The 25,681-nt window shown below is 49.4% G+C and overlaps 7 protein-coding genes across 7 annotated transcripts; 5 read left to right on the top strand and 2 right to left on the bottom strand.

Moving 5' to 3' along the window:
- Window positions 1-53: 53 nt before the first annotated feature.
- FSUBG_7998 (uncharacterized protein) lies at window positions 54-1,383 on the top strand (the record flags this gene model as incomplete). The annotated part of the gene is made up of 3 exons (XM_036686360.1): window positions 54-689; window positions 738-934; window positions 984-1,383. The coding sequence occupies 3 exons, from the start codon at window positions 54-56 to the stop codon at window positions 1,381-1,383; spliced, it is 1,233 nt and encodes a 410-aa protein (XP_036536520.1).
- A 637-nt stretch (window positions 1,384-2,020) lies between these two features.
- Window positions 2,021-5,086, top strand: FSUBG_7997 (positive cofactor 2; the record flags this gene model as incomplete). The annotated part of the gene is made up of 2 exons (XM_036686359.1): window positions 2,021-2,354; window positions 2,418-5,086. 2 exons carry the CDS (start codon window positions 2,021-2,023, stop codon window positions 5,084-5,086), a joined length of 3,003 nt encoding a protein of 1,000 aa, XP_036536519.1.
- A 765-nt stretch (window positions 5,087-5,851) lies between these two features.
- On the top strand, window positions 5,852-6,971 carry FSUBG_7996 (autophagy Atg27; the record flags this gene model as incomplete). Its single annotated transcript, XM_036686358.1, has 3 exons — window positions 5,852-6,116; window positions 6,167-6,728; window positions 6,776-6,971. The coding sequence occupies 3 exons, from the start codon at window positions 5,852-5,854 to the stop codon at window positions 6,969-6,971; spliced, it is 1,023 nt and encodes a 340-aa protein (XP_036536518.1).
- Window positions 6,972-8,001: 1,030 nt separating this feature from the next.
- On the top strand, window positions 8,002-11,984 carry FSUBG_7995 (RNA-directed RNA polymerase; the record flags this gene model as incomplete). Its single annotated transcript, XM_036686357.1, has 3 exons — window positions 8,002-10,976; window positions 11,027-11,347; window positions 11,471-11,984. 3 exons carry the CDS (start codon window positions 8,002-8,004, stop codon window positions 11,982-11,984), a joined length of 3,810 nt encoding a protein of 1,269 aa, XP_036536517.1.
- A 527-nt stretch (window positions 11,985-12,511) lies between these two features.
- On the top strand, window positions 12,512-14,116 carry FSUBG_7994 (3-oxoadipate enol-lactonase I; the record flags this gene model as incomplete). The annotated part of the gene is made up of 1 exon (XM_036686356.1): window positions 12,512-14,116. One exon carries the CDS (start codon window positions 12,512-12,514, stop codon window positions 14,114-14,116), a length of 1,605 nt encoding a protein of 534 aa, XP_036536516.1.
- A 77-nt stretch (window positions 14,117-14,193) lies between these two features.
- FSUBG_7993 (multidrug transporter (major facilitator family)) lies at window positions 14,194-16,027 on the bottom strand (the record flags this gene model as incomplete). Its single annotated transcript, XM_036686355.1, has 3 exons — window positions 14,194-15,279; window positions 15,324-15,645; window positions 15,699-16,027. 3 exons carry the CDS (start codon window positions 16,025-16,027, stop codon window positions 14,194-14,196), a joined length of 1,737 nt encoding a protein of 578 aa, XP_036536515.1.
- A 3,694-nt stretch (window positions 16,028-19,721) lies between these two features.
- On the bottom strand, window positions 19,722-20,742 carry FSUBG_7992 (uncharacterized protein; the record flags this gene model as incomplete). The annotated part of the gene is made up of 2 exons (XM_036686354.1): window positions 19,722-20,064; window positions 20,474-20,742. The coding sequence occupies 2 exons, from the start codon at window positions 20,740-20,742 to the stop codon at window positions 19,722-19,724; spliced, it is 612 nt and encodes a 203-aa protein (XP_036536514.1).
- Window positions 20,743-25,681: the final 4,939 nt, after the last annotated feature.

The raw sequence follows: 25,681 nt of genomic DNA, 5'->3' as shown, positions 1-25,681 counted from the left end.
CCTGCCATTGGCGTCATCACCTCCACCTAGCAATGCGACAGTGCGCCGCGTAAATGTCGCCCGATCACGGATCGTCGCGGTCGCGACGGGGAGTTTGGAGCCACTGGGTCCCTCTCGCAGTTACACTTACAGTTGCCACTGTAGGTGTAGCTGCTTGGGTTTGGAGCCAGCGAAAAGACGGAGATGATGAAGACGACCACTACGGCTTAGACTACGGAAATCAAGCTCGCGCAGGTGACAATCAACCCCACGGTTCCCGAGATATCAATTCGCGCGATATTCAGGGCCCCGAGAAACCTCCACGACCTGACGACCAGAGCCATGGAATTGCGCCCGCGGACGAAGATGCGGCTGGCGGAGGCTGGGGCTCGCGCATGTCTGGTGCTCTACGGCGAACACCGAGCCCGCAGCAGTTCTTTGACTCGACAGGTAAGACTGTGGCGGCTGGTGTCGCAGCTGCGAGTGCAGCAATGGGCAAGGCTTTGGCTAGCATTCGTGAGGAGGACAAGAGCCCCTTTGACGATACCAACCCCTGGCAAGAGGAAGCAGATGCTAAGAAAGAACGAGCGCCCGCCGATACGTCGTCACCACTCGTCGGCGGCAATAGGCGACGCAAGACGGTTGCGATTGTGGTGTCTGCCGAGACAGGCGCCGTGCCTGAAGAGGAGGATTCGTTCCACGAGCACGCTGTAAGTTGATCAGACTGTTCTCCGAGGTCGCGCACTAACACGCTCCAGTCTATCCTCTCCCACATCCCTCGAAACATCGATCACTCCAAGGTTAAGCTATTTGTTCTGATTTACGCTCCTGGTTTGAAGGAACCCGCTATGGATACTGCTACTAGTAACCTTCCGCCAACTTCGCTGAGCTCTTCATTTTCTAACATTGGACACGATCAAGTTCAAACCCCAGCTGAAGAGTCAAAGAACCAGCTGTATGCTTTACTTGCGCTGTTGAATCGTACTGTTGCTGACTACTCGCAGTGAATCCGCAAGCCCTTCTCTTAACTCCATCTACTCACAGGCTTTAAGTTTGGTCGAAAAGGAGACAATGGTTCTCCCTTTCACCACACCCAACGGCCACGTCCATATCCTACGACACCTTCAGCCAGAAGTCATATACCTCCAGAAGGCTCTCTCTGGTCAGGATGGCAGCATCATCACTACCCTCCAGACCTGGCTTCGACATGACGTCATTCTGGTTGTTGGAGCTGATGGTGGTTCTGGTGGATTGGCAGATAGCGAGTCTGAAGCTGAGAGGGCTGGAAAGAGCCAAGAATGGTGGCAGCGCTCTGAAAGAGTTGGACGAGGACGTGGAGTTGTGGTTGTCGATAGTATGAGGCTGAATGATGATTGGGCGCGTCGAGTTCAGGGCCAGGAGTGAGACTAACGCGTCTTGCGCAATCTGGCACGAGATACCATGAGCTTTGGACTTTAGTATATGCGATTAAGGGTTATTTACAGACACGAGCACGCGTGCATTTATTCAATGATTTCATCTACCTTATTTACAAGATATTGAATTTTGTGTGCAAACATTTATGCGTTTTTACTTTGGCGACGATGCGCTTGTTCAAGTTCTGTCACGTGATGCGATCTTCCGTAATCCAGCCGACCTCATTCAAGGGAATGCACCCGTGATACGGCGACAAGGCGTGAACCATCATCGAATTCATATCCGACTCCAGCGACAACGCAACAAATTCAACAAGGAAATCGACGACTCTGTTCTACTTGAAAAATCTCTCATGGACCATTCTCTTTGTTTTCGATTTGCGGTTCTTTGAGATACTCGCGCCCCTAACGTGAGACTACCGCGGCCAACTCCGCATCATCCATCAAGTCAACGTGCGACCAGCTTATTCTCATCAAACCAACCTCGAATCCCGCATAGTGCCGTTTCGCTCATAATATCCATGTTTGCGACCTAAGCAAATATACCACCAAAGTCGAGCGGACCACATCGGCCGAGATATCGTCATAACCGCTAGCCCCCCGCGGCGCAGCGCGACCACGACACAATGGCGCCAGTTGGACCTATAGTCCATCAAAATGTCGCCAACAAAGTGAAGCGCCCAGTACCTCCTGGTATACAGACGAATGGCGCTACAACATCTTCAAAATCATCACCGTCCCCATCAATGTCGGCAAAGAAACCTCCGCCGAGTGCCAAGCAGCCGCCGCATTCGGCGAGCGACAGGGCCATTACCGCATCAACCGTCCGACCTGTCAACAGAGCCCGACGAGAAACCGCATCGCAGTTGCAAGGCCGGCACTCTAGGAATAGTGCCGGCCTACGATCAGCGTCATTAGCGGCAGACCACTCTGGTCACGACGCGGAGCCTCGACCCTACAGTATGCGATGTTCTGACCTATCGTGTTGTTGCGTATCCACTAACAGTAATGAAGTTGTCACAGACTCCTATATCCTGAACAAATTCGCCGGCCGACCTCCCTCTCTTGTCTGCCATCTACACACAACGCATTTCCGATTCGATAAGCAAGATGGCGTGTTTCCGTACAAGTCACCGATGAAAATATTCCTCGACCACGTCAGAAGCCGGACGATACCCCATGATCTTCTTTCCTATTTCACCGATGCTGGTGTGCCATTCTATGATGGATGCCTCATTGTTCAAGTTCACGACCACAAGTCTCTTGCGCAAGCGAAGAATGTTGCCAAGCCCACAAAAGGAAAGGGTTCCATGATGCCGTCTTCCATTCATAACTACAACCAATGTCTCACACCATCGCCGAATGTTCCTTTTCCTAAAGAGAGTTTGACAAATGGCGATGGAAGCTTAAAAGGGAATGATGTGGCTGAAAAGGAAAATGCTCCCGTCATGCCAGCGCCGGAGGAGCAAAAAGACAGGGCGACCAAGCCACGGGTCTTTACCATGGTGCTCCATCCGACGCCCGAAAGTTTACAGATGGACCTGTTAATAAAAGCTTCCACCCCGCGAGGACAGGGTGATGGCCTTGGCCAACCCCCATCCACACCAATGTCCCTTATTCCCCCGACACCTACAGCTGGTAGCATGCCGCCACCAGCGAAACGCCAGAAGCGTGAAAAGACAGAGCTTGATAGCAGTAATATTCATGCTGCAGAGGGGCAAATCCTGTTGGCAACAAACGCGCCATTGGTGCTTGAGCCTACTAAGACTATTGAAGAAACAATCATTCTCATGGAGGCAATGAGCCACCCCAAGCACGCAGAGGCTCCACCTCAGCCCAAAACACGCAAGCGAACTGTTGCCGAGATGGCTGCGGACGAAGCCGCTGCTGCAGAGACGGAACGCTTCATGCTGGTTGCCGACGAGCGTCTTGCACCAAATGCGAATGGAGCACAGAACGGTGGTGCAACCGATGGGGATGCCTCAGGCGGCGCATCAGCATTCGAACCCCGCTTCGAACGATTCAAGGTTTTGGCTGACATCAGTCGAGAACATGCCGAGAAGAAGGAACAAGAGAAGCTTAAGCAGTTGGAGAACGACAGGAAATTGCAACAAGCGAAACAGCAGCAGCAGCAAGATGCGGTTGCGCTGGCTCAGAAACAAAACGCTGAACAAGAAAGACTCCGACGGGAGGCCGCTGCGAGAGAAGCTCAGATGCGACAGGCAGAAGCTCAACGACAAGCCCAAGCTCGCGCCCAAGCGGCGAATCAGAACAGCCAGAACAACCAAAATGCTCAGAGGGTTAACGGGAACCAACCACAGCACGGCCATCCTCAGAACAATGTCGTCACCAACGGAGTCAATAACGCAGCTGTGGGAACGCCTCAAATGGCTAATAATATGCCTCCGCAAGCACAACCCCGCTTCCAGGCTCAGATCACTCAACCACCAGCGTCTTCTCCAGTTGCTGGCCAAGGTACACCTCAGCATATGTCGTCTCCTATGGTCGGCAGCGTCCCAATGCAACAAACCAACTCTGGCATGGCAAACAGTCCCCCTCGGCCGTCTTCTGTCGTGCAAAACGCGGCAGCTATGTCTGTCCCAATGGCTCACAACATGTCTTCTAGGGGTAGTCAGCAGAGCCATCCCTCTGGCACCCCCAGAATGCCTCACTCAACGCCCAACATGGCCCAAGGTACTCCGATCAACAGGCCTGCCATGGTGGCAACTCCTCGCATGAGCCAGGCAAGCCCTCCACCAGCTATGATGGCACAGAACTCGCAACCCGGTCAAGGCATGATGATGAATGGACAGGGCATGAACCAAATGAACCCACAATATGCGGCTCAGTTGGCACAACAACGTGCTGTGCAGCAACAGCAGCAGATGGCCATGCAAAACGGTATTAACATTGGCAACATGAGCCAGATGAGCCCTCAGCAACAGCAGCAGATGATGCAAGCAGTGCAAAGGCAGATGCTTGCTTCGCAACAGGGACAGCAGCAGGGTAACATGATAAGCCCCCAGCAGCAGCAACAGCAACAGCAGATGGCGGCCCAATATGCCCAGCAAATTCAGAATATGTCGGGCAACCAGATTCGGCAGTTCACTCCTCAAATGCAGGCACAGTTCCAGCAGATGATGCGCATGAACCAAGTTAATGGCCAGATGGGCAATAGTCCTATGCAGCGTCAAGTAAGCGGACAGATGATGCCTAACGGAATGAACCTGCAAGCTTTCCAGGCGATGCAGCAGCAACGGCAGCAGCAGCAAGCCCAACAACAGGGTAACATGATGAGCCCTCAGCAGCAGCAACAAGCCCAGCAGCAGCAGGCTCAACAACAAATGGGGCAGATGGGACAACAGAATCCAATTCAGGCGCAATTGCAACAACAGGCCAGGATGGTTTTTAGTAGGATGTTGCCAGCAGTAGCTCAGAAGTATGGTGGCCAAGAGCATATTCCGCCGGACGTGCTCGATAAGATGAAGACGCAGAGCATGGGGCAAGCTCAGAGTCTTATGCAAGCGTCAATGGCGCAGCGCCGACAACAACAACAACAACAGATGATGATGCAGCAGCAGCAACAGCAACAGCAGATGCAGCAACAGCAGATGCAACAGCAGCAGATGCAACAGATGCAGCAGCAAATGCAGGGGATGAATGGAATGATGGGCGGCCCCCAGGGAATGTGATGTCGCGAACGAGACCTGACAAGATAATAGTGGGCAGAATTAATGTCACGGCAGACAGGAGCAGAGGATTTGATCATCAAAGGAGTTCAGGTTGGACCAACATGCAATTTTTACACGGTTTATGAGTTTGGGCAGATTATACCCCACGGAGAGTTTTCATTCCAGGTTCAAGGGTTTCTTACTCGTTTGGCTGTTTGGTTCTGGACAAGGTAAAATAGTGATAAATGTCGCTGTTTTTGGTGTTACGGTTCAGGCTGGGAGAAAGTATTGATTGTATCATTATGCGAGATGGTCTATTATAGCATTATCTCTTTTACGAAACCCGAGAATTGACCACGAATAAAAAGAAAAGAAATAATAGTATTACCCCGGGATTATAATGATACTACTCTAGATACTGAGGTAGTATTGCCGTGTGGTTTATTGGGGTGACTCGTGAGCTCCAGAGATTGTCACGTGCTTGTGGAACTGGGCTCCTACCTTTGGGCGCAATGACACAACCGCCAAGACGACAGGGAGCTTCATATGACGCTAGCAAACCCGCGATAGCTCAAGGCAACGTGACCAATCCATCACACAGCACAGCACAGCTTGACTGCTTGTTCTAGGCACGCGCTCGTATCCATTCTCGATTCTCTTACTTCTTTCAAGCTTACACGGCCCTTTCTGATACTACCATTCCATCCGTAATTCCATCTGGATATTATCGACTAGCAACCACCTCTTGCTATCAAACTTCTGCGTTCTTCTATCAACGTCTTCTCGATGCATCGGCCGGATCTCTTGGCTTTTCTACTGCCTCTGCTGGCAGCCCCAGCTCTCGCCGCGGAAACTCTAGACTGCGGAAAGATTCGTGCTGATGGCCATACTTTTGATCTTTCTAAGCTTGGTGGACCTCATTCGGTCCTGACGACGCGATTCAAGCCCAGTCCTCCCGAACATTACAACACCACTTATACGTTAGATATCTGCAAGCCTTTGAAAAAGAAGGGTGGCAAGAAGGATGAAGAATGTCCAAATGGCACTCGAGGTGCGTACAAGATCTACAAGCGCTAATCGAGTCCTGACTAACACATCCAGTTTGCGGTATTACACACCTTCTCAAGTCTGGCGAGAAGGAGACAGATGAGATTACGAATGTCATCGCGATCGCGGGGAATCTCGAAAACGTTGGCGGCTCTCGATTCGATGCTACACCCACGCGACTCAAGACAAGCGACTCAACTTCCGATAAGGATAAAGAGGGCGTGCGACTAGTCCTCACAGGAGGCAGAGATCCCCTCAAGGGTGATATCAAGAAGACCGATCAAAAGGCCATCATCGAGTTCATATGCGACCCTAAGAAGGAGGGAACAGAGGGCGAATGGGTTACTTCGGACCAGTACGAGAAACGAGCAGACGACGATAAGAAGGAAGGGGATGGCGATGATAAGGATGAGGGAGAGTCTATGATTGAGCATCAGCTGAAGCATGACAATGCGTCGCTTATCTGGAATAGCTTTGAGGATGAGGAAAAGGTCAGGGTTCTGCGTTTGACGTGGTACACAAAGTATGCTTGCGAAAAGACAGAGGACAACGGTGGCAGTGGTGATGATGACAGCTCAAGCTCCCATTGGGGCTTCTTCACCTGGTTCATCCTCATGTGAGTAACCCCATCCAGCTTCCATGACGAATTTCTAACGAATTTAGTGCTTTCTTGGGCATCGCCGGCTACCTCATCTTCTCATCCTGGATCAACTTCACGCGGTACGGCGCACGCGGCTGGGATCTTCTCCCCCACAGCGACACCATCCGCGATATTCCTTACCTACTTAAGGATTGGATCCGCCGTGTTCTCAACACCGTGCAGGGAACAGGAAGCCGAGGAGGATACAGCGCGGTCTAGGCGTTCTTTTGACAGCAATTGTGTATCGTTATAGGTCTGGGCTGGGCTGTGTGAGGAAATGGTACGGCGCTCACGCTAGTTGTATCTAGCTGGAATTGTATACATAGGTTGAACTTCGCGGGTTCCGTTTTTTTCGTAGCAGTGTTTAGATCAAGATGCTATCAAGCAGTGTTATCAACATACTCTGACTGATTTTCTATGCTAGTGTTGTTCATTGTTTTGTAGAAAACGAGTTATTACTCAAGGGGATGCAATAAAACTTAGGACCTCTTTCATAGGTGACAAAAATCCTCAGGTGAACTTAAGTCCATAAGTTCAGCATAATTTAGTATAGATTCAGAGCATCTTAGACTAAGTATTTTTAGCACCTCAATTTAACGTCAGAAGTCTTACACCCCGTGGCTAGCATCAGGTCAATGTACTGTGTGAATACGCTGTGAAGATCAGTGCTGACAGCGCAAATTTGCCGTGTCATTTTAGGACATTTGCGCCTAGCCACTGCCTGCAGTTGCGGTGTTACATTGTCTATGCCAGTGCTGAGCAGTGCTTCGATTCTCTGCACTTTCTTTTATTCATTGCGAAGCCGCTGATTGTGTTGCTATATTCGAATTTCATTTCACACTCTCAGACTCTCAATTGTTCTCTCTCATTCTCTTGTCTAGCACTGTGTATCATACCAGGATATATCAGCAGCCGGCCTCCCGCATGAAGCATCCCGCTCATCCAATCTATTGTTCCCATCGGATGTCACAATCTGCATCTATCTACATCGAGCGACGCTGAGGACTCGATCTCGTACATATCGCCGCCATTCGACTCAATTGCCCGCCTCTTGAAACATCACAATGTCCACGGGACGGGGATGCGCTAAAAAGCCCATGTGAGAGTCAACCGCCACACGCGAACGTGCCAACAAAACCAACGGCTATCAAATATATCCGAATCATTTTCGCTGCTTCTCTTCTGTTTCTAATCGTGCGCAAGGTTGCTGCATCACTAAGGGCCGACGACCTCGTGTTCGTTCGCGACAATGGAGGTTTTATGTCGAAATGTCCCTCAGGACCTGTCAGAAGAGGGCTTCATACAAGAACTTATCCCATTCATGAAAGCTTTGAAAATCACGGACTTTTATTGCGAAAAGCCAAAGCGACGGCCTCAAGCATGGATCAAATTCCTCAACCCCGGCGATGGCTACTCCTTTCTTGAAAGACATGGCAAACAACAGCGTCACGACCTACCACAAAAGGAGAACATCAACCCTCGATATCCTTTCAAGACCAACTTCAGACCAAAGGATACTCCACGCCTCCATATCCTCAAGACAGCTGTGTTTGTTGAGAAGAGTACTCGCACTCTTGACAAACATTCCATCGCACATCTCAAGCATGAACGAGATAAGAAGCAACAAAAGGCTGCTGCCGCCGCTGCTGCAGCTACCACCACTAAAGACCGTCAAGCTCAGTCTAAAGCCTTCATTATCAACGGTATTAGTTGTGGTGGTAACACCTTTCGTGGTCCTGAGCAGGTCATTACCTTCGTTGAGCACAACAGTTTGATCTTGCTCGGAGACGTTATTGGCAAGTTCACGCCGCAGTGGTTAACTGTTTATGACGAAGACGGATACCGTATGGATTTTCACAACGACACTATCCAGGATCTTATTGCTAGTCGTAATGATGCATCCATCACTTTGGTCTTGACTGAACCGCCCAAGATGTATACCCCTCACAAATCCGACAATCCAAATCAAGCGTGGAAACGAGTGCAGGGTTTGGTCAATTGGGGCCTGATTCGTGAATACTCGTCATCTTGCCTCGTCTACCGCATCTTCTTCACGTCCTTGAACGATATGAGCGAGGTCCTCCGATCTGTTAAGCACCGAGATATTCTCGCCGTCACCTATCATGATCTCCCATCCGTTCTGTGGTCGTACATGGAACCCGAGAGCAACCATTTCCTCGGCCGCCAGCAATTCACAGAGAAGTCTAAGCGCCTCCTGGCAGCAGGAAATGTTCACTTTGCTCTTCTCTTCCAAGTCCAAGCCCTGGTCTGGAATAACTACATCAACCCCGCGAGCGGCATAGAACTGCTACATATCCTCGATCAAGTCATTACGGATGCTAAAGAAAAAAAAGTCGCGGCTCCCGTCACTACAGATGCCATGAAGACCCTTTTTCAGAAAATACCCTACCCTTGTCCTGGCACGGATCCTGATGAGTTAAATGTTGTCACATTGATGGCCAGCATCATGGATGAAGAGTATGAGGCCAGGGCGGAGAACCCGAACCGTGACAGGATCTATGGAGCCAAAATTCCAGACCATCAGATATATATCTTCAAGGCCATGGTGACGCCCACCCGTGTTCTTCTCTCTGGTCCCGAGCCCGACAGCAAGAACAGGGTATTACGCAAGTATCACGAGAATAATGACTATTTCTTGCGCGTTCTTTTCTGCGAAGAAGATGGCCAGGACCTCAATTTTCATCCAAAGGTTGACAACGAACCAATTTTTGCCCGGTTCCGACATGTTATGGACGAGGGCATCACAATTGCCGGCCGAAAGTTTGATTTCCTAGGGTTTTCCCATTCATCTCTTCGTTCTCACTCCGCCTGGTTCTCTGCACCCTTCACCGATTCAAATTTTGAGCGTCAGACTCCTGCAGCCATTCTACAAGCCCTAGGAGACTTCAGCGAGATTCGAGTCCCGGCAAAGTGTGCAGCACGAATCGGCCAGGCTTTCTCAGAAACACCATATGCAATCCCGATTTTCGAGACTGGTATAAGCCATCGGTTCATTCCAGATGTCAAATCTGAAGACGGAAGCCGTGTATTCAGTGATGGTGTTGGGACGATCTCCAGAGACGCCTTGGAGGAGATTTGGCCTTATCTCTCAATGCGAGCTGCAGCACCAACATGTCTTCAGATCCGATGGGGTGGTTGCAAGGGAATGCTTTCTCTCGACACTAGACTTAAAGGGAAAGTCTTCTGTATTCGACAGGAGTCAATGGTGAAGTTTCCAAGTGACGATCTCACAGAGCTCGGTATCTGCGATGCTTCATCCAAACCTCTTCGGCTTGTGCTCAATCGCCAGATGATCAAAATCTTGGAAGATATGGGGACACCTAATGATTGGTTCTTCAGATTGCAGAATAATGCACTTGACATACTGCGTAATGTCACAGCTGACGCCACCAACACGAGCTATTTCTTAGACTACCAGGCCATCGGTGTAAACATGGGGCTGCCTAAGCTGGTCAAGCAGTTGTACAAAATGGGCATCGACTACCGCCGGGATAAGTTCCTCAAGTCAGCGGTTGAACACGTCGTCTTGCGAGAACTGAGACTGCTGAAGCACAAGGCCCGTATTCCTGTTGATCAAGGAGTGACCTTGTTTGGCGTCATGGATGAGACGGGAATCCTAAATGCTGGTGAAGTCTTTGTTACCTACGACAAGACCCACGGCGTTTACAGAGGTCGTCGAATCAACTCCACGCTTAAAGATGGCCGGATAATTGTCACGCGCTCACCAGCTCTTCACCCAGGAGACATCCAGATTGTCAATCAGGTCACACCTCCACAGGGACATCCTCTACGAAGCTTACAGAACTGCATCGTCTTCAGCCAGAAGGGTAAACGTGACTTGCCTAGCATGCTGAGCGGAGGAGACTTGGACGGTGATCTCTATAACATTATCTGGGACCCAGAAGCATTGCCCGATAAGTACTTCTTACCGGCAGACTACCCAAGAGTTGAGCCGAAGCCACTAGATCGCCCAGTTAAGCCCCAGGACATTGCCGACTTTTTTGTTAACTTTATGCGAACTGATATCTTGGGCATGATTGCTACAAGACACGTCGTCTTGGCAGATTATTATGAAGAGGGGACGACACACCCTTACTGCATTTCCCTTGCGGGCATGCATTCTACAGCGGTCGACTTCTCCAAGACGGGTATTCCTGTCGATGTGAAAGCTTTGCCCAGGAATCCTCCGTTCCGTCCGGATTTGTAAGTCGTTTCATTGGTTCTTTGCAGAAACATACTGACATGTATTTCAGCCTCGCAACAGCACCGCCTCTGAAGACGTACGAAAAGGGTCAGATCGCTCATCTACATGACGAAGACGAAGATGACAATGCCGACGATGGCATGGCTCGCTACAAAGCAAAATATTACGAGTCTGACAAAATTCTCGGTCGTCTATATCGAAATGTCGATGAGAAGAAGATCTGGGACGAAGATATCCATCGCATTATCAACACGGCTGGACCCTCTGTCTGGGATCAGTTATTAACCGTTGTTGAGAGTGAGGTAAACAAGTATAAACTTGATGTCAATTGGACACGCAGGTCCGCCGAGGCATGGAAGATTCGAGGCCTGTAAGTTGCAATATCATCCCTAGGGGAGGAAATAAAACACCGGACCTTAACATAGGGTGTCAAAGTTCGGTGTTTTCTTGCTTCCCGAGGCCTCCTGCTGGCCCCATGTGCTAACAGTCTCAGATACGAGTCGACCATCACCGACAAGATGTGGCACTTTTCCGAAAATCCGCGTGCGCCTCTTACAGAAGTCGAAGTCTTCTGCGGTTTCATCCTCAACAAACGCGGTGCCCAAACACGGCGCCAGGGCGATTCATCCATCAAACTAAAAGAGGAAATCGACCGCATCATGACATGGATCGTCAAGCAGATCCGCGATCGCGGTGTAGGGGACGGCGCAGAAACCCTTAGCACAGCCACCGACGCAGACGCAGCTCCTTCGCGATGGAGAGAAGACGTCGTGGAGCTATGCTGGGCCTGCGTAGCAGTAGCATGTATCAAAAAGGAATCTGCACCAATAGTGTATCACGGAACAGGCGAGCTGGAGAGTTTCAGAATCGTTGCGGCTTGTTGTCTGCTGAAGGAGCTGAATAACCTGGCTAGGAAGATGGAGATCAGCGCTGGCGGAGGCTTTGTTGGTGTTGGGCGTGGACGAGGAGGGCGTGGGAGAGGTGGTATGATACTTCCCATACGATGATTGAGATTCACGAGGTGTGCATTGCGAGATCTGGCATATATCAAGACTGCTAGGCAGAGACATGAGAGTTTTGTAAGAGTTGTGTTAGAGCTGGCTTGCGAGTTCGATGAATAATGAATAATGAGAATACTAGTTCAGTAAGTCAAAAATACTCTGAATCTATACTAAATTATACTAAATTATACTAAATTTACCTAAGGCTTTTTCTCACCTCTGATAGAGGTCCTAAGTTTTATCATCCCCTTGTTACCTAGGTAGGTCGGGACGACTTCTCGGTGTGCTCCCGGTGTGGACCCAGTATTCACGGTGACCTTTCGGTGAGTGGCGGGGTAAACATTTACACTTACAGTGAGGTACACCCCGCTACGTCCCGATTCCATCTGCCGAGCCGAATCGCAAACTCCCGCTCCACCTCCCGTCATGTAAATCGTTCTTCCGGAAGGCCTGAGGGCGCTTTATAACAACTGGACAACCTCTCATTGAGCTTCTCTCCCCAACTACAGCCCTCAATCTGAAGCACGATCACAATGTCTCCCCCCGGTAACCTCTACGTCACGATGCAGCCCAAGCCTGGGCTGTCTCTAGACCAATTCCACGAGTGGTATAATAACGAGCACGGCCCGACCCGACTTCGTCTTCCTCAGATCTTCTCCAACGGTCTTCGGTACAAGGCGACGGATGGTCAAGAACCTACCTACCTCGCTGCTTACGACGTCACGTCCATGCCACACCTCGAAACGGAGACATACCTCACACTGCGAGCGAACCGATCTCCTCGAGAAGCCGAGACCATTGGCCAAGTTGATGTGAAGCGGTATTTCTGGGACTTGGTTCATTCCAACGAGTCTGACAAGTTCGTGCCCTTTGAGAAGTTGACCGACGAAGAGGCCGAGGGTCTGCAGACTACTGCGGTCACAATCGAGCTCAAGGACGTTGAGGGTGCTGCAGAGGAATATCAGAAGTGGCTGGTTGAGGAGCATATTCCCATGTTGGCCAAGGTTCCTGGTTGGTTGCGCTCGCGCGCCTTCAAGACTTCGTATCTTGAGGGACAGGGCAAGACGACTTTCCTTGCGCTGCATGACTATGCTAAGGAGAATGGTCAAGGTGGAGCGGAGCACAAGGCCTCGATGGACACTCCATGGCGTACCAAAGTCTTTGACAACTTTGTTGCTTCAAAGGGTCGAAGAACATATTCTCTCTTCTACGTCTTTGGACCTGCACCCCGGGAGCTGGAAGCGCTGTCAAAGCTGCCCTCGACAGCTGCTTTCACTTCCCCCGACTCCAAGCAATCTACCACACCTGGTCCCAATGCCGCTATCAACTCTTTCATCACAACTTCAGATTCTCTGGTCATTCCATACCGATTGGAGGGTAACCCAGACCCCAAGGCTCCCACGATCGCTTTCACCAATTCACTGTTGACATCGCTGCATATGTGGGATCCTCTCGTGGAGATCCTCAAGCGTGAGCGCCCTGAGTTCCGAATTCTCCGATATGATACCCGTGGTCGACATGCCGTGCCTCAGCCTCCAGTTGCTGCCACCGTGGATCGGTTGGCTGACGACATTCGAGAAGTGCTCGATGCTCTTCGCATCACCAAGCTGCATACCCTCATTGGTGTTTCAATGGGCGGCGTTACCGCCCTGAACTTTGCCATCAAGTACCCTGAGCGTCTCCAGCAGTTCATCGCTTGTGATTTCAACCCTACATCAAGCGCTGCCAACACACAAGCGTGGAAGGATCGCACAGCTCTAGCTGAGGAGGATAACGGTAAGGGTATTGAGAAGCTCGCTGGACAGACTGTCCAGCGATGGTTCCATCCCTCCACCAACGCTGAGACCGTCAAGTGGATGACAAAGATTGTCGCTGCCAATGACGTCGAGGGCTTCAAGTACAGCAACACGGCACTCTGGGATTACGACCTCAAGCCTAAGATGGGTGGTTGCAAAGTCCGTGGGTTGTTTGTCGTTGGAGAGGAAGATGCCAAGGGTGCTCTTGTCAAGGCTATGGATGCATGCAAGGGGCTACTAGGTGACAATGGTGCCGAGTTGAAGATTGTTCCTCAAACAGGACATCTTCCTATGGCTGAGAATCCTCAGGCTTTCTGGGAGGCTGTTAAGGAATTCTTGTAATCTTGAATAGGAGATGACGAATTAGAATACAAAACGCCTCAATCGGGCGCTGACAAAAAAGACATCAGATATTATGGCTATGCCTCCTCTTTCTTCTGCTCAACGGGGGTCTTTTCATCCAAACCATACTGCGTATCCAACTCTTTACGCAAGGGAACATCTTTCTCAAACAGGGATAGTACCCAAGCAAGCCCACCGAATGCTACAGAGATAACATAGACTTTGCTCAACGAAAGCATGAAAACATGTCGAATTTGAGTCTGAACGACCTCGTCAAACTGTAGGACAAAAGCTCGCGTTGCGCTCTGATAAGAATCTCCGGAGCTGAGCATTGCCCGTGCCAATTCGTTATCAATCATGTGCGAATACTGCTTCGTATAAGTGTTGAAAATAGATCCAGCGATGGCTACACCCCAGACCGAGCCAAAAGAACGCATGAAAGTCCAGTTCCCCGTCGCAGCAGCTTGGTCTTCCTCATCAGTAGCAGCCTGGAAAGCAGGTAAAAGGGTATTCAGAAGAAAGCCGGAGCCAATAGCTGGAATGAACTGCAGCAGGATCCAAGCAGCAGGGGGACTGTCTTCGTGAAGAAGACCGAGGAGGCCGACACCGAGAGTCATGAGGAAAAAGCCTGATACGTGAAGCATCTTGTACTTGCCCCATTTTGAGAGAACGACTGCAGAGAGCGCTGCGCCTGGGATGGCGATGAGAGCAACGGGGAGCATTTGTACTCCTGATCGTGAAGGTGTTGATAACTTGACGGCTTGGAAGTACAATGGCAGGAAGAAGTAACACCATTGGATCAACAACATGTTCAGAAACGTGTTGATATAGACGATGTATGATGTGCGGCCTGGGAATAGGCGAATGGGCATGACAGGTTCCGAGGGAATTCCCGAGGCTTCATATATAACGAAACCGACAAGGCCAAGGAGACCGATTATCAGGGGAGCTAGGATTCGAGCATCGGACCAAGGATGAACTGGACCTGCCCAAGTAAGGGCAATGAGAATCGAGACGCTCGATGCGATGAGAATAGCGTTGCCAACGTAGTCGATACGACGGAGTTTATCCATGGTCGACTGAGTTCGATCGTATTGGAGGTTGAGGAAGAAGTATGTGACGACGATAGCAACACCTCCGATGGGAAGATTGAGGTAGAATACCTAACGAGTCAGTATAAGTCGGCAGATGCTGTTGATCTACTTACCCATCTCCAAGTCGTGTTCTCTACGATAACACCACCAAGAAATGGCCCAACAGCGAATCCAATAGTGGCCACCAGGAGAAGTATAGCGATGTAGTTCCCTCTATATCGAAGCGGTACCAGATCAGAGATGATCACATCATTAACCATGGTGACGCCGCCACTACCAATACCCTGAATAGCACGTCCAGCGATGAGCATTGCGCCGCCGTTGGCACCACCTGCGATTCCACTTCCGAGTGTGTATGTAGCAAAAATGAACATCATGACTTTTTTGCGGCCCCAGAGATTGCAGAGTTGGCCAAACAGGGGCTGGACACAAGCTCTGTATCATGCATGTCAGCCATGTACTGTATTGTGATATGAGGGGTAACTTACGTGGTGAGGAAGAAGACATTGGTAACCCAGATGTAACTACTTCCAAGATTGAGACTCTCGATGATTGTTGGGAGAGAAGTGATGACGACTGTTGCTTCGAGAGATGCGAGGAGGGTAGCGAGGACCAAAGTAACCATGATCATCCAGAAGCGATAATCTCTATTGAAAGCTGGCTTCGTCTTTGTAGTCACTGGTGTTTGAGCTTCTTCTTCATCTTGAGCTGTTTTAGTTTGGTCTGACGAGTTGATGGAGGGTGGCGATGAGAGTGTCTGGTTAGTTGCTTCATCCTTGTGAGGCGATTCAGTATCTTTCATTTCCGCAGAAGCCATGATGATCACTGCACAGACAGTCTGTTTGCCTCGCTGATATCGTCACATTATTAGAGGAAGAATACCAATTTATAAGAGAAATCCTCTCAACTCATCAAGTAATATATGTTGGGAAAGCCGGAGGCTTTATAGAATAAACTCCGACTCCTACGGGAAACTAATTGCTGACGCTTTCTTCAAATGCTCCGTGGAATGAGCTTTTTTAACTAAGCTAAATTATACACGGTAGCTTGTCTAATATCCTATTGCTTGAGGTTGGCTTACGTTCGGATGCTTTTAACAGGAGTAAGCCTCCGTCCTATGGGAAGCGGCAAATGTTGCACCCCGTCTTACCTCCAGTCTAAGGATGTTATGATTTTGGCTATTGAAAAGACAAACCTATTATCTATTAAACAAGTATAAGTATAAACTCGAGATAATTATACTAGCTGTTAAGAGTTGTATATCGATTTTCATCCGAACCTCGATTTGCAGCAATTGATACATGACCAAGTAAAAAGAAAAGACGAAGAAGATAACAAGTAAACGACAAAAAATACCAATCGACGCAGGCCTGATTCGAACAGACGCCTCCGAGGAGAATAGATTTCTAGTCTATCGCATTAGACCACTCTGCCACTGCGCCTTCTTATTGGATAAACTCTGTAGGTGTAGGGTAGTATAAGTAGCCCGGACTATTAAGAACAAGACGTGCCATTAATACTTTATTCACAACAATCACCATAGGAGATACAAATGCTAGGTTGCTTTATATTTAATGGTATGGCTTAATACTATATAGTATCCTCATTAACTCTTCTTAATTTATTCTGGTTTAAAGTATCTGATCGTGTGTAGATACTGGTATTTGAAAGAGACGGTTCGTCAATCACGCTCCCTTCCGACACCAAGCAAAACACCTCGGTAATTAACCATGTGCTTGAGAGAATGGCAAGCTCTCAGACCCCCCGATCGGCTCTATATGATCTGGTCGACACAAAAGAGTCAAAAGATCAAGGGACTGGCCATAAGACGATGTGATCTTTTGGGAAGATGGTTATGTTAGTGCGCCAGGTAACACACTCGATGGAGACGTCCTTGAACTTGAGCTTGTTGTTGTCGATGCTGGCTTCTAGGTTTGGCCAGTAGGTCTCTCCCGAGTCATCTGTGATGGTTGGTTCATCGTTCGGAATGCTGCACCACATCGGCCACGATCTTGGGCGCCCGGTTTGCGCGAGCCGTTCTCTCTAGGAATGACCTTTTGCTGCCTCTAGCCCTGTAATGGAGAGTTGAGAATGGATGTATATATACTCCTGACCTCCGGTTGTGCAAGATATACTTGACCCCTTTCTAACTATCAAAGAGAGCTTTGACTTGCGAAGAGAACACAATGGTCGATCCACCGATGGATGTCAAGCACCACTTGTTGAGTTACCATTTTTGTCTTCATATCCGCCGAGACCTTGTTGAAGATTTCTGTCGCAAACATGATCTTCATGTATCTTTTCATATACGCATTATCGCACTGTAGATACCATAGATGATCGCCATGTCAATGAACTTGAACACGCCAGTCTGCCAAGTAGCGCCGGAAGTCACCTGGCCTGACGCGTGGAGGCCGAGTAAAATTGTCGTTGTACTTGTGGTCCGTCTCTTTGGTACCGCGAGGCTCCATCTTGCCTTTCTGCTCGGAAGCAGGTTAATAATTCCCAGTCTTGGTAGCAATGTGTTGCTTCCCTGTGTGGAAATAAGATCTTTCTGCTTGCGTGATTAACTGAGAGCCGAACCACGGCAAGCTTCAACACAACAACGATATCCATGCGTGAAGCTTGGCACGACCCCGGAAGTATAGCACGGTAGAGGCCATCCAGACCGATAATGGAAGTTGTTGATAGGCATTGGCTGTGTATAATTCCTTATATGAGCTGCCAAGGGATTCCTATGGCTTCGAAGTTTTGCGAGGCAGCGCGGTTGAGGCCCCACGAATCGCTGTTTGGCCGTCTCAAGGGCATTATGGACCGGCCAACCCTGCAAGCCCCTTCTTTTCGACAGTTCAGGTAATGGCAGCCTAGTGTAGTGTCGATATCACACGCCTCCCCATACTCCTTCCTTCCACAAGAGTCACAATGCTTATCCTCATACGTTTGAGGATCGCCAACGCATTTTTTGCTCGAAGTGGATTAAGGGCGTTACATGGCCTGGAACCTGGCACTTATGGCCGTCTTTTTGGGGCGATGACTATTAGTTTACCCCCTAGAGGAGGATGGCCTTGGTCTTTGCGCATTGTCTTATACCTGCCTAGGGCTATAACTGCCCCCGCGCGTGTAGCTGCTGCTGATGTGTTGGCCGCATATTGTTGTTACGGTCGTTGCTGTCAAATGGTCGCGGTTCTCCGCGATCATACGACGGCTTCGAAATGGCCCGTCCACGTTCAAGTCTTGCCTAGTTTTGCCAATGATCTTTAAACTTGCTCGGATTTATTGTGTGTCTCAGTCTTGGCCAATAAGGCGTCGATTCAGCCCAACTCCGTTCTATATCGAGGCTTTAGTACCGTAGCGTTATCCGTTGATATGTGACCTTGGTCCGACGCACGATATCGTCAAACAAACTTTCTGGAACGTCTACTTCCTCTTCAAGCTGCTTGGAGGGGATTCCAGTACTTTGACTTCATGGCCATACTTGTCTTGAGGGCCCTTTGTAATGACCAGAGCTAATTTGAGCTGCATGACAGGGCTGTATTATCCTTGTGAATCAAACTGCTATCGAGATGAACTCTCGAGGGATCTGGCAACGCCACCAGACGTTCAGAGATCGGCCACGTAAAATGATGTCCCAGCGGAACCCATCGTGAGGGTGCTTACAGAAGTTGAGTCGAAGACAACCCCAGGTTCAGTGGTTTTCTCGAGCCACTTCTTGATAAAATTGGGAGGATTTCTTAGGTCGACGCTCGTCAGCTTCCTCTGGGATGTAGTCATCAAAAATATCTCCGTCAGAGATTGATCATTTGCCCGGAAGGCAGGTCGCTCAGCTGTGTACGCTGGGTTCGTCACCAATGGCGGGGGACAAGGTTTCGTCTTATTATGACATTTCTGTCTTCAGCGCAGCCACCAAATAACGTCGATTGGAGACCAGGATCGGATGATTATGTTGCGCGGCTTGATGTCCGTGTGAAAAAAGGCCTTTTCCATGGAGATACTCCACAGCCTGTCTAACCTGGAGCATGGCTCCTCTTTGAGCCTTGAATTTCAATCCCGAGCTTGCTGTTCTCAAATTGTAGCTGCTGATAGGTGGTGAGCCATTGTCTTCGTGGTTGTAGATTTGTTAGCTCAATTCCCCGAGGTGAATAACCTCCCTGTTTTGCACCTTGGCTTGGTGCCGGAGAGTGAACGGGGTCTGGTGTGCCTGGGTCTCAGCCTTTCCATCTGATCAGATAGCCCGGGTGTATGCCCTGATGGTGTGCCTTCCATTGACGAGCGCTGTGGTGAAGGCACATAATCAGAGTTAGGGCCCTACCTCCGAGTCTATACATTCCTCGAGGAGGAGCCTGAAGATCCTTGCCTACAGTGCCTCTTGCAACAGCAAGCTCCTGCATCTGATGTCCCTTAGATAAAAGGCTCCGAATAGTAATATAGTTGAAATTAATATTTTTGCTGTTGTTGCCGGGCTCCCATCTCTAGCTGGAGCTTGCGTTACGCCAGACGTGAAGATCATAAGATCATATAGCAGAAATGACAACGTCTTTGTTGAGATTAGTCTTATTTTCGACGCCCGCAGCTGGCGAGATTGTGGCATCTTCATCGTCAAATATATCTGCTGCCTTGTGGAGAGGGACAACATCATTGTGGAGCTCTCTGCTTCCCTTCATGTATGTGACTCCATATATTGCTGTTGTCAGGTCGTTTTTGACATGAGGACTTATGAAAAGACCCGAACCTGGTGGACTATGTTCGCAGTATTCTAAGAAACAAGCCCGAGCATCTCTTGATGGCTCCTGGTAAGTGATGAAACACCTTGCGGCGAGAGAGGTGGTATCGGTTGACCCAGTCTCCGTCAACGTTCTGGAAGTGGTACCAGAAGTTCACGTGTTAGGAGCATAGCCTTCGTGATTGCTGCGAACGGCTTCTGCAAGGCACCGACGGTTGTATGCATGTTGGAGATTGCATAGTTGCGATCCAACTTCAAAAGGCAGCTGTAAATCTACCCTTGGCTGTTGCTCCAGGCGTGCCATGACTTCTGGTCATTTGGTAGTTGAACACTTCCTCTGATTGCCCCCCCCACTCCGGGGAAGGTAATTCTCGTCAATTTCGTAAGTTAGCCCCTCGATCGAATCCAACTCTTCTGTCGCACCGCGGCCAGGGGACGTGCAAAGTGAATGCCGGGGCTCAGAGTCATGGCATGGCGTGAATCAGGTTGTGGCGGCTGATTTTGCCCACGCCGCTGCAAATCAATGTAGACGGGCTTTTATACAAGATCCTGACCGCGAGGAGAGACTTGGCACTGCTACCATTTCTGTGAGTACTCGTAAACAAAAAAGAACCATTCTTATTCCTCTCGGTGGTACCGATCTTGACGTGGCCAGAGTCTTGGACACGCCCCTTGGCAACCCAGTAGTCAAGCTCATACTGGGATGTCTCACGCAGCTCACCGTAGCCTAGTCTGCCGATTATATAGCTACCGTCATAAATAGCCTGCTCATACATCGAGGCTGTGAGGGGATCTAGGCGCAGATGCTCCATGACGATGTTTCTGCGGCCGTCTCCATCTCCAAACCAAGATTCAGTTCATGATGTGCTGTTCATATGTATCAGTCTTGATAAGAATATTCATCTCTGGGAGCTTGTTCTTGAAGAGCTTATGCAAAGGCGTAAATGCACGCGTAAGGATCACAGCCGTCTGATATTGTGGCGGTCGTGTCGATCAGTCATGCCAAAATGCTTCCTCTGTTGTCGCTCCATCTGCTGGAAGCACTTGATGAATGCTCCCTCGTAGACAGTGTGTTGGAGCCGGCCGTATTCAGAGCCAAGTCCACCGATTCCAAATATTCGTAAGTGACTTCGAACATAGTTGGTTGTTAATACTTTGTTGTCGAGTTTCAGATGATCCAAGCCTTTGTGAATAGCATATCTTGACAAGTAAATTGTGCAGTATAGCGAAGGCGGGCCGGTGTAGCCTGGTACTTCTTCCCTGAACAGTCCATACACGTCACAGATCTCGTCTATTACTTGTCAGTGCTGTGTGTGATGATGATGTGCCTCATTACCAGTACAAATTATCGCCTTTCGCTACTGCAGAAGCATCTTCTCCTGTGAGTTGGGTAAGGCGCAAATGAGTTTGCCAATCACCCAGTACGTCGCCAACTGTAGAGAAGACGAAGCTGATGTATAGATCTCGCTGTCGGCTAGCTCGCGTGATGTTCGTTGTCAGAAGACTTGAGATTGAGATCCTCTTCGGCCTCAAACATCGTTGGTAGGAGCTATCGGAGCTCGAACGATCTTTCAAGTTGTCACTAGTTGTTTGACAACGGTACTCCTTGAGGCTCTCTTTGTGCTGGACAGGCATTCATGATTGGGGAGATAGATTGATCTGCCCATGAAACATAGCGACTCTGAGATCGAGCTGGGCCCTGCTGTTGGCCATGATAACCATTTCTCGCCTGTTGTCGATGATTCTCAATCCAGCGTTTCAAATCATGTTCTGACTTGAAATGGTTTCGAACAACGGCATGGTGCAGGGTGGCACAAAGTTGAAAACAAATTAAGAGCCCAAATGATAAGAAGGGTCAGCTTGTGTGGGCAGCTCCCAGCAAAGATGACCTTGTCCTTGGTCCCAGCACCACCCCCTTTCCCTTTTTTCCTTTTCCTTTTCCCTTTTTTTTTGTTTATTATTTTTTATTGTCTTCTCTCACTATCAAGATTTCAATTTCTTTTGGTAATACTTTGCGTGGCGTGGGTAAAGAGCGTGATTATCTCACTGCTGTCGAGCTGGCTGATTGATTGATGGGCATTGCAGATGGGGGCTTGTTGGCTGCTCGGGGGGAAATCTGCAGCCGGTCGTTTGGCGGCGTATATGCTGTAGCAGAAGACAACGAATCCGCCGTGTAAGAGGGTACGCCGCCGAATAGTATTTAGGCCAGGCCGATAGAGACTTGCTGCGTTCCACACTTGTCCGAATTGTGTTCTGCAGGTGTTCGTTTCGCAGATCTCGTTCATAATACTAGTCTTGGGCCGGAATCTCCACCTAAGGAGCATTCCTTTCATCCTCTATTAGAAGAGAAACAGTATGAGGCCGATCAATACAGTCCCACACAATGCCAGCCCTTCTTGGACTATTTTGTGTAATCCTAGATCTACTGGGATCTGTCGTCTTGTACTGTCCCTGAGGGGAGGGGAGGAAGCGTCCAGCTTGTATGGAACTCTTGAGAAACGACTGTCATCAGCCACAGGAAAGGTGGAAGGCAAGGCCGTGGGGATACTTGTAGTTGAGCCCACACGCCTTCCAGAGAGTCAGGCTTAGATCATGACGGACGGTAAGCTTATCCATTGGCGTGACGGTAATGGTGGCCCAGTTTCAGGTGTGCAAGGTTTGGAGGCCATGTCATTTGTGTTTCAGTGATTGGGAATAGGGGATATCAACCCGGAGCAAGATCCTGAAAAGAAAAGGCATGGGTGCTTATGGATCCATTGGCATATTCTCGATGGCGATAGGAGAAATGCTGATCAGACCCTCACTGCGAGTCAAGTCTTGCCAAACCATTGACTCTTCGACTTGAGTTCCGTCGATGTGAAGTGATTGATAATCCAGCTTCAATGGACGCTGCCCCAAAGTCGGCATCTCCTCTTGATCTTCGGGCCCCTTGTCATCAACGAGCAGAATGCAGCGGAATTGAGTGACGGGGCCCTATGTCGAATGATGATATTCTGGATCCATATTTGGTGTTGGATACTGTGCCAATAAGTTGCGCAGCATTTCATGTGGGCGAACAATGTCTCCTCGCGCGCAAGGGTATACGCGGCGTGGCAACTGGGTCGATTTCGATTTCGTCCTTCTGTTAGTTTCTAGTTAGATGAAACAACTCATGATTCCTTGATTTGAGCGTTGGCCGGGTTTCTTGCGTTGCTTATAAGCCTCTTCTTGATCATGTTCCTTTTGCTTCAGCTCTTGCTCAAGACCAGGCTCGGCTTTCCGGCGTCTCTCAGCCTCTTCTTCCTCACGTTGCCTTTGCTTCAAAATGAGGAAAACCTCAACGCTTTCATGCTGAAGAATGTTCAGGCCCTGTAGCGCAAACTAATCGCGCTTCAGCTTGGTCTCATATTCCACAGCAGTCTGCATGTGGTGTCGAATGTGATCATAACAATGAAGCAGTAAGCAGACTGAGGTCGAAATCGACCCAGTGAGAGCCGTTAAGACGATAGCATTTTGTCGTCTCGGAAATTGCAATGGCCTCAACGATTATGGAAAACTCATTGAGATTGATGACGTACCTTTCGTTCTAGGAGATTTGTTCTTGGTATTTTCGTGAACGAAAGATATTCCTATTATACATCTCCATTGATTTTTAAAGCACCGAGCCGACTGACGACTGTTGGAGCGGGGTTTCAGACTTCCAGGTCATCGCCGATGTTGATGGCATTTTGCTGGTTCGCAGCCTTCTCGGCCGCTTTACGAGCTGCCATCTTTGCTTTTCAGACAGCTTCGCGAGCTTAGAATTGCCGTCAATTCTATGTCTGGTTCAAGTGACTTCTCGGGTCTATTAGGATGCATGGCTGAGGGTGCTCGTCCAAGGGTAGCTTGATATTGCGTCTCTGGAACGCATAGAGTAGTTCGAGAGCTGACGGTTTCTGTGGTGTTAGGCGTCGCATTTCTCTATCCTTCATCAGAGTCGGATGGAGGATCAGGTTTGTGAATTGGATATACACGCAGAGACTCAGCCGCGATAGTTGTGTAGCAAGAAGACTTGCAGAGGACTCATTCCTGTCCCACTCATCTCTCGTCTGGTTCATTCTCCCTGCCAGTATTGCTTTGCTCAGCTTTGAGTCGGTGATGTTGTAAATGGTAGTGATGAAAGCCCTGAGCTTGAGCTAGGGCCTATGCTGAGAGGACGGTCCTGACCAGAAGAGCCCGCAGCAGATTGTGAAGAAGCGTGCTCTGAGCTCAAGCTTGCAGGCTGATTCTGGTCTGAAGCATTAGCTTGTAAGTTAGCTGCACCTTGACGGGCGTTAAGCTTGATCAGTCCCCTTCTTAGAATGCAGGTTGGACAATGTAGAAGACTCTCGTGGGCGAGGAGTGGTGCCAAGTCCCAATGAAAACCAAGTATGACTATGGGCCACTAATAAACCAACATCTAGAGACGTCCTTGAGACAAGAAATGAGCTAGGTGCTGGATTTGTTGGGCAGCCTTGAGGATCCAACGTCCGCCCCTGAGCTGGGGTTCTGAGCAGATGCTGTAGTCATGATGAGGTTTAGGTCAATCTCGGACGTCTTCCGCTTTTTGGGGAAGGGAACCGGTCGACGATATACCTATATCATGAATTTCGGCATGCAGCTTGGCGATTGCCGTTTGTCTTGGTCGACAGAGGGACAGAGCCGATGATCACCTCCTCGAACAGACTCTGCCCGAACTCGGGTACCGTTCGGTCTGAACCACCGGTTGGATCTCTTGGGACTCCAGGGCCTCGTTGCTGTCTTTGGGGATCCGACTACCGATCTCGTCGTCACTATATCGGCGTGCTGCCTGTGTCATTTGCAGGACATGACTGACAGTCGGCGATCGCTGTCGCTTTCTGCTAGGGCCTCGTTTCTTTGGAGGCATGGTGAGAGAATGTGTTCTGAGGTTGAATTGTTGACTGCATGTAAGAATCAACCGGGCAAAAAGTTCTCTGCGGTTTCTTTATTGAAAACCACTTTGGGAACTGTGTTGTGAGAGTCCATAGGTTGCTTCCTTTCTCGGGCCAACTGCGGTATCTTGCGGACAAGCTCATAAATAAATTTGTTGACATGCCTCTGAGACATGCTTGCCATGGCTTACCATTGCTAGTTAACTTGGCTTGGCTTTTGAACTGTTCACTGCCGCACCATTTCCAGTAGACTGTCGCTCTCAGGCGATTGCTCGCCGTCCTCACGCTCTGCACATGAGATCTTCGATCTCTGCGTCTCTCATCATGTCGCCTTCTACTTGCAAAGACAGAACCCAGGGCAGAAGAAACGATGAGTGGAGAGGGCAAAGACTTCGGCTCAGTCGGACCTACAAGTGAAGCATTAGTGATGGATCGAAGCTATACAGTTAGGCTCACTTACCAGAGGCACTAGCAGTGTCTTGGAACACAACAAGACAAGATTCTTCATGAAGAGCCTCTTCTTGAAGGAAGTAACGGTCGAAGAACAGTGCAGCTAGAACTCGGCATACTTCAGTATTTGAGATAGCAGAACTGCCAATTTCATCACGTCGAAGAATGTGAGCGGCACTAGTTAGTGGCTCTGCAGAAAGCTAAATCTCGAACATTGTAAGTGTAAACCGCTTTCCCAGACCTGTATAATGTATACGGGAGAAGGCACACATGAAGAGTTGAAGCCAGGCCAGTTGACGTTGATACGCATATGGCCTGTGAGACGAAACCCTGGAAATTACAGAGGGGCCAAGTGTGTTTAGGGCTCTATTCTTCTCCGTCATCAGACAGT

This window comes from Fusarium subglutinans, assembly GCF_013396075.1.
Source record: "Fusarium subglutinans strain NRRL 66333 chromosome Unknown NRRL66333_c0000106, whole genome shotgun sequence".
Lineage (NCBI taxonomy): Eukaryota > Fungi > Ascomycota > Sordariomycetes > Hypocreales > Nectriaceae > Fusarium > Fusarium subglutinans.
This window is presented reverse-complemented; position numbering and strand designations above follow the sequence as displayed.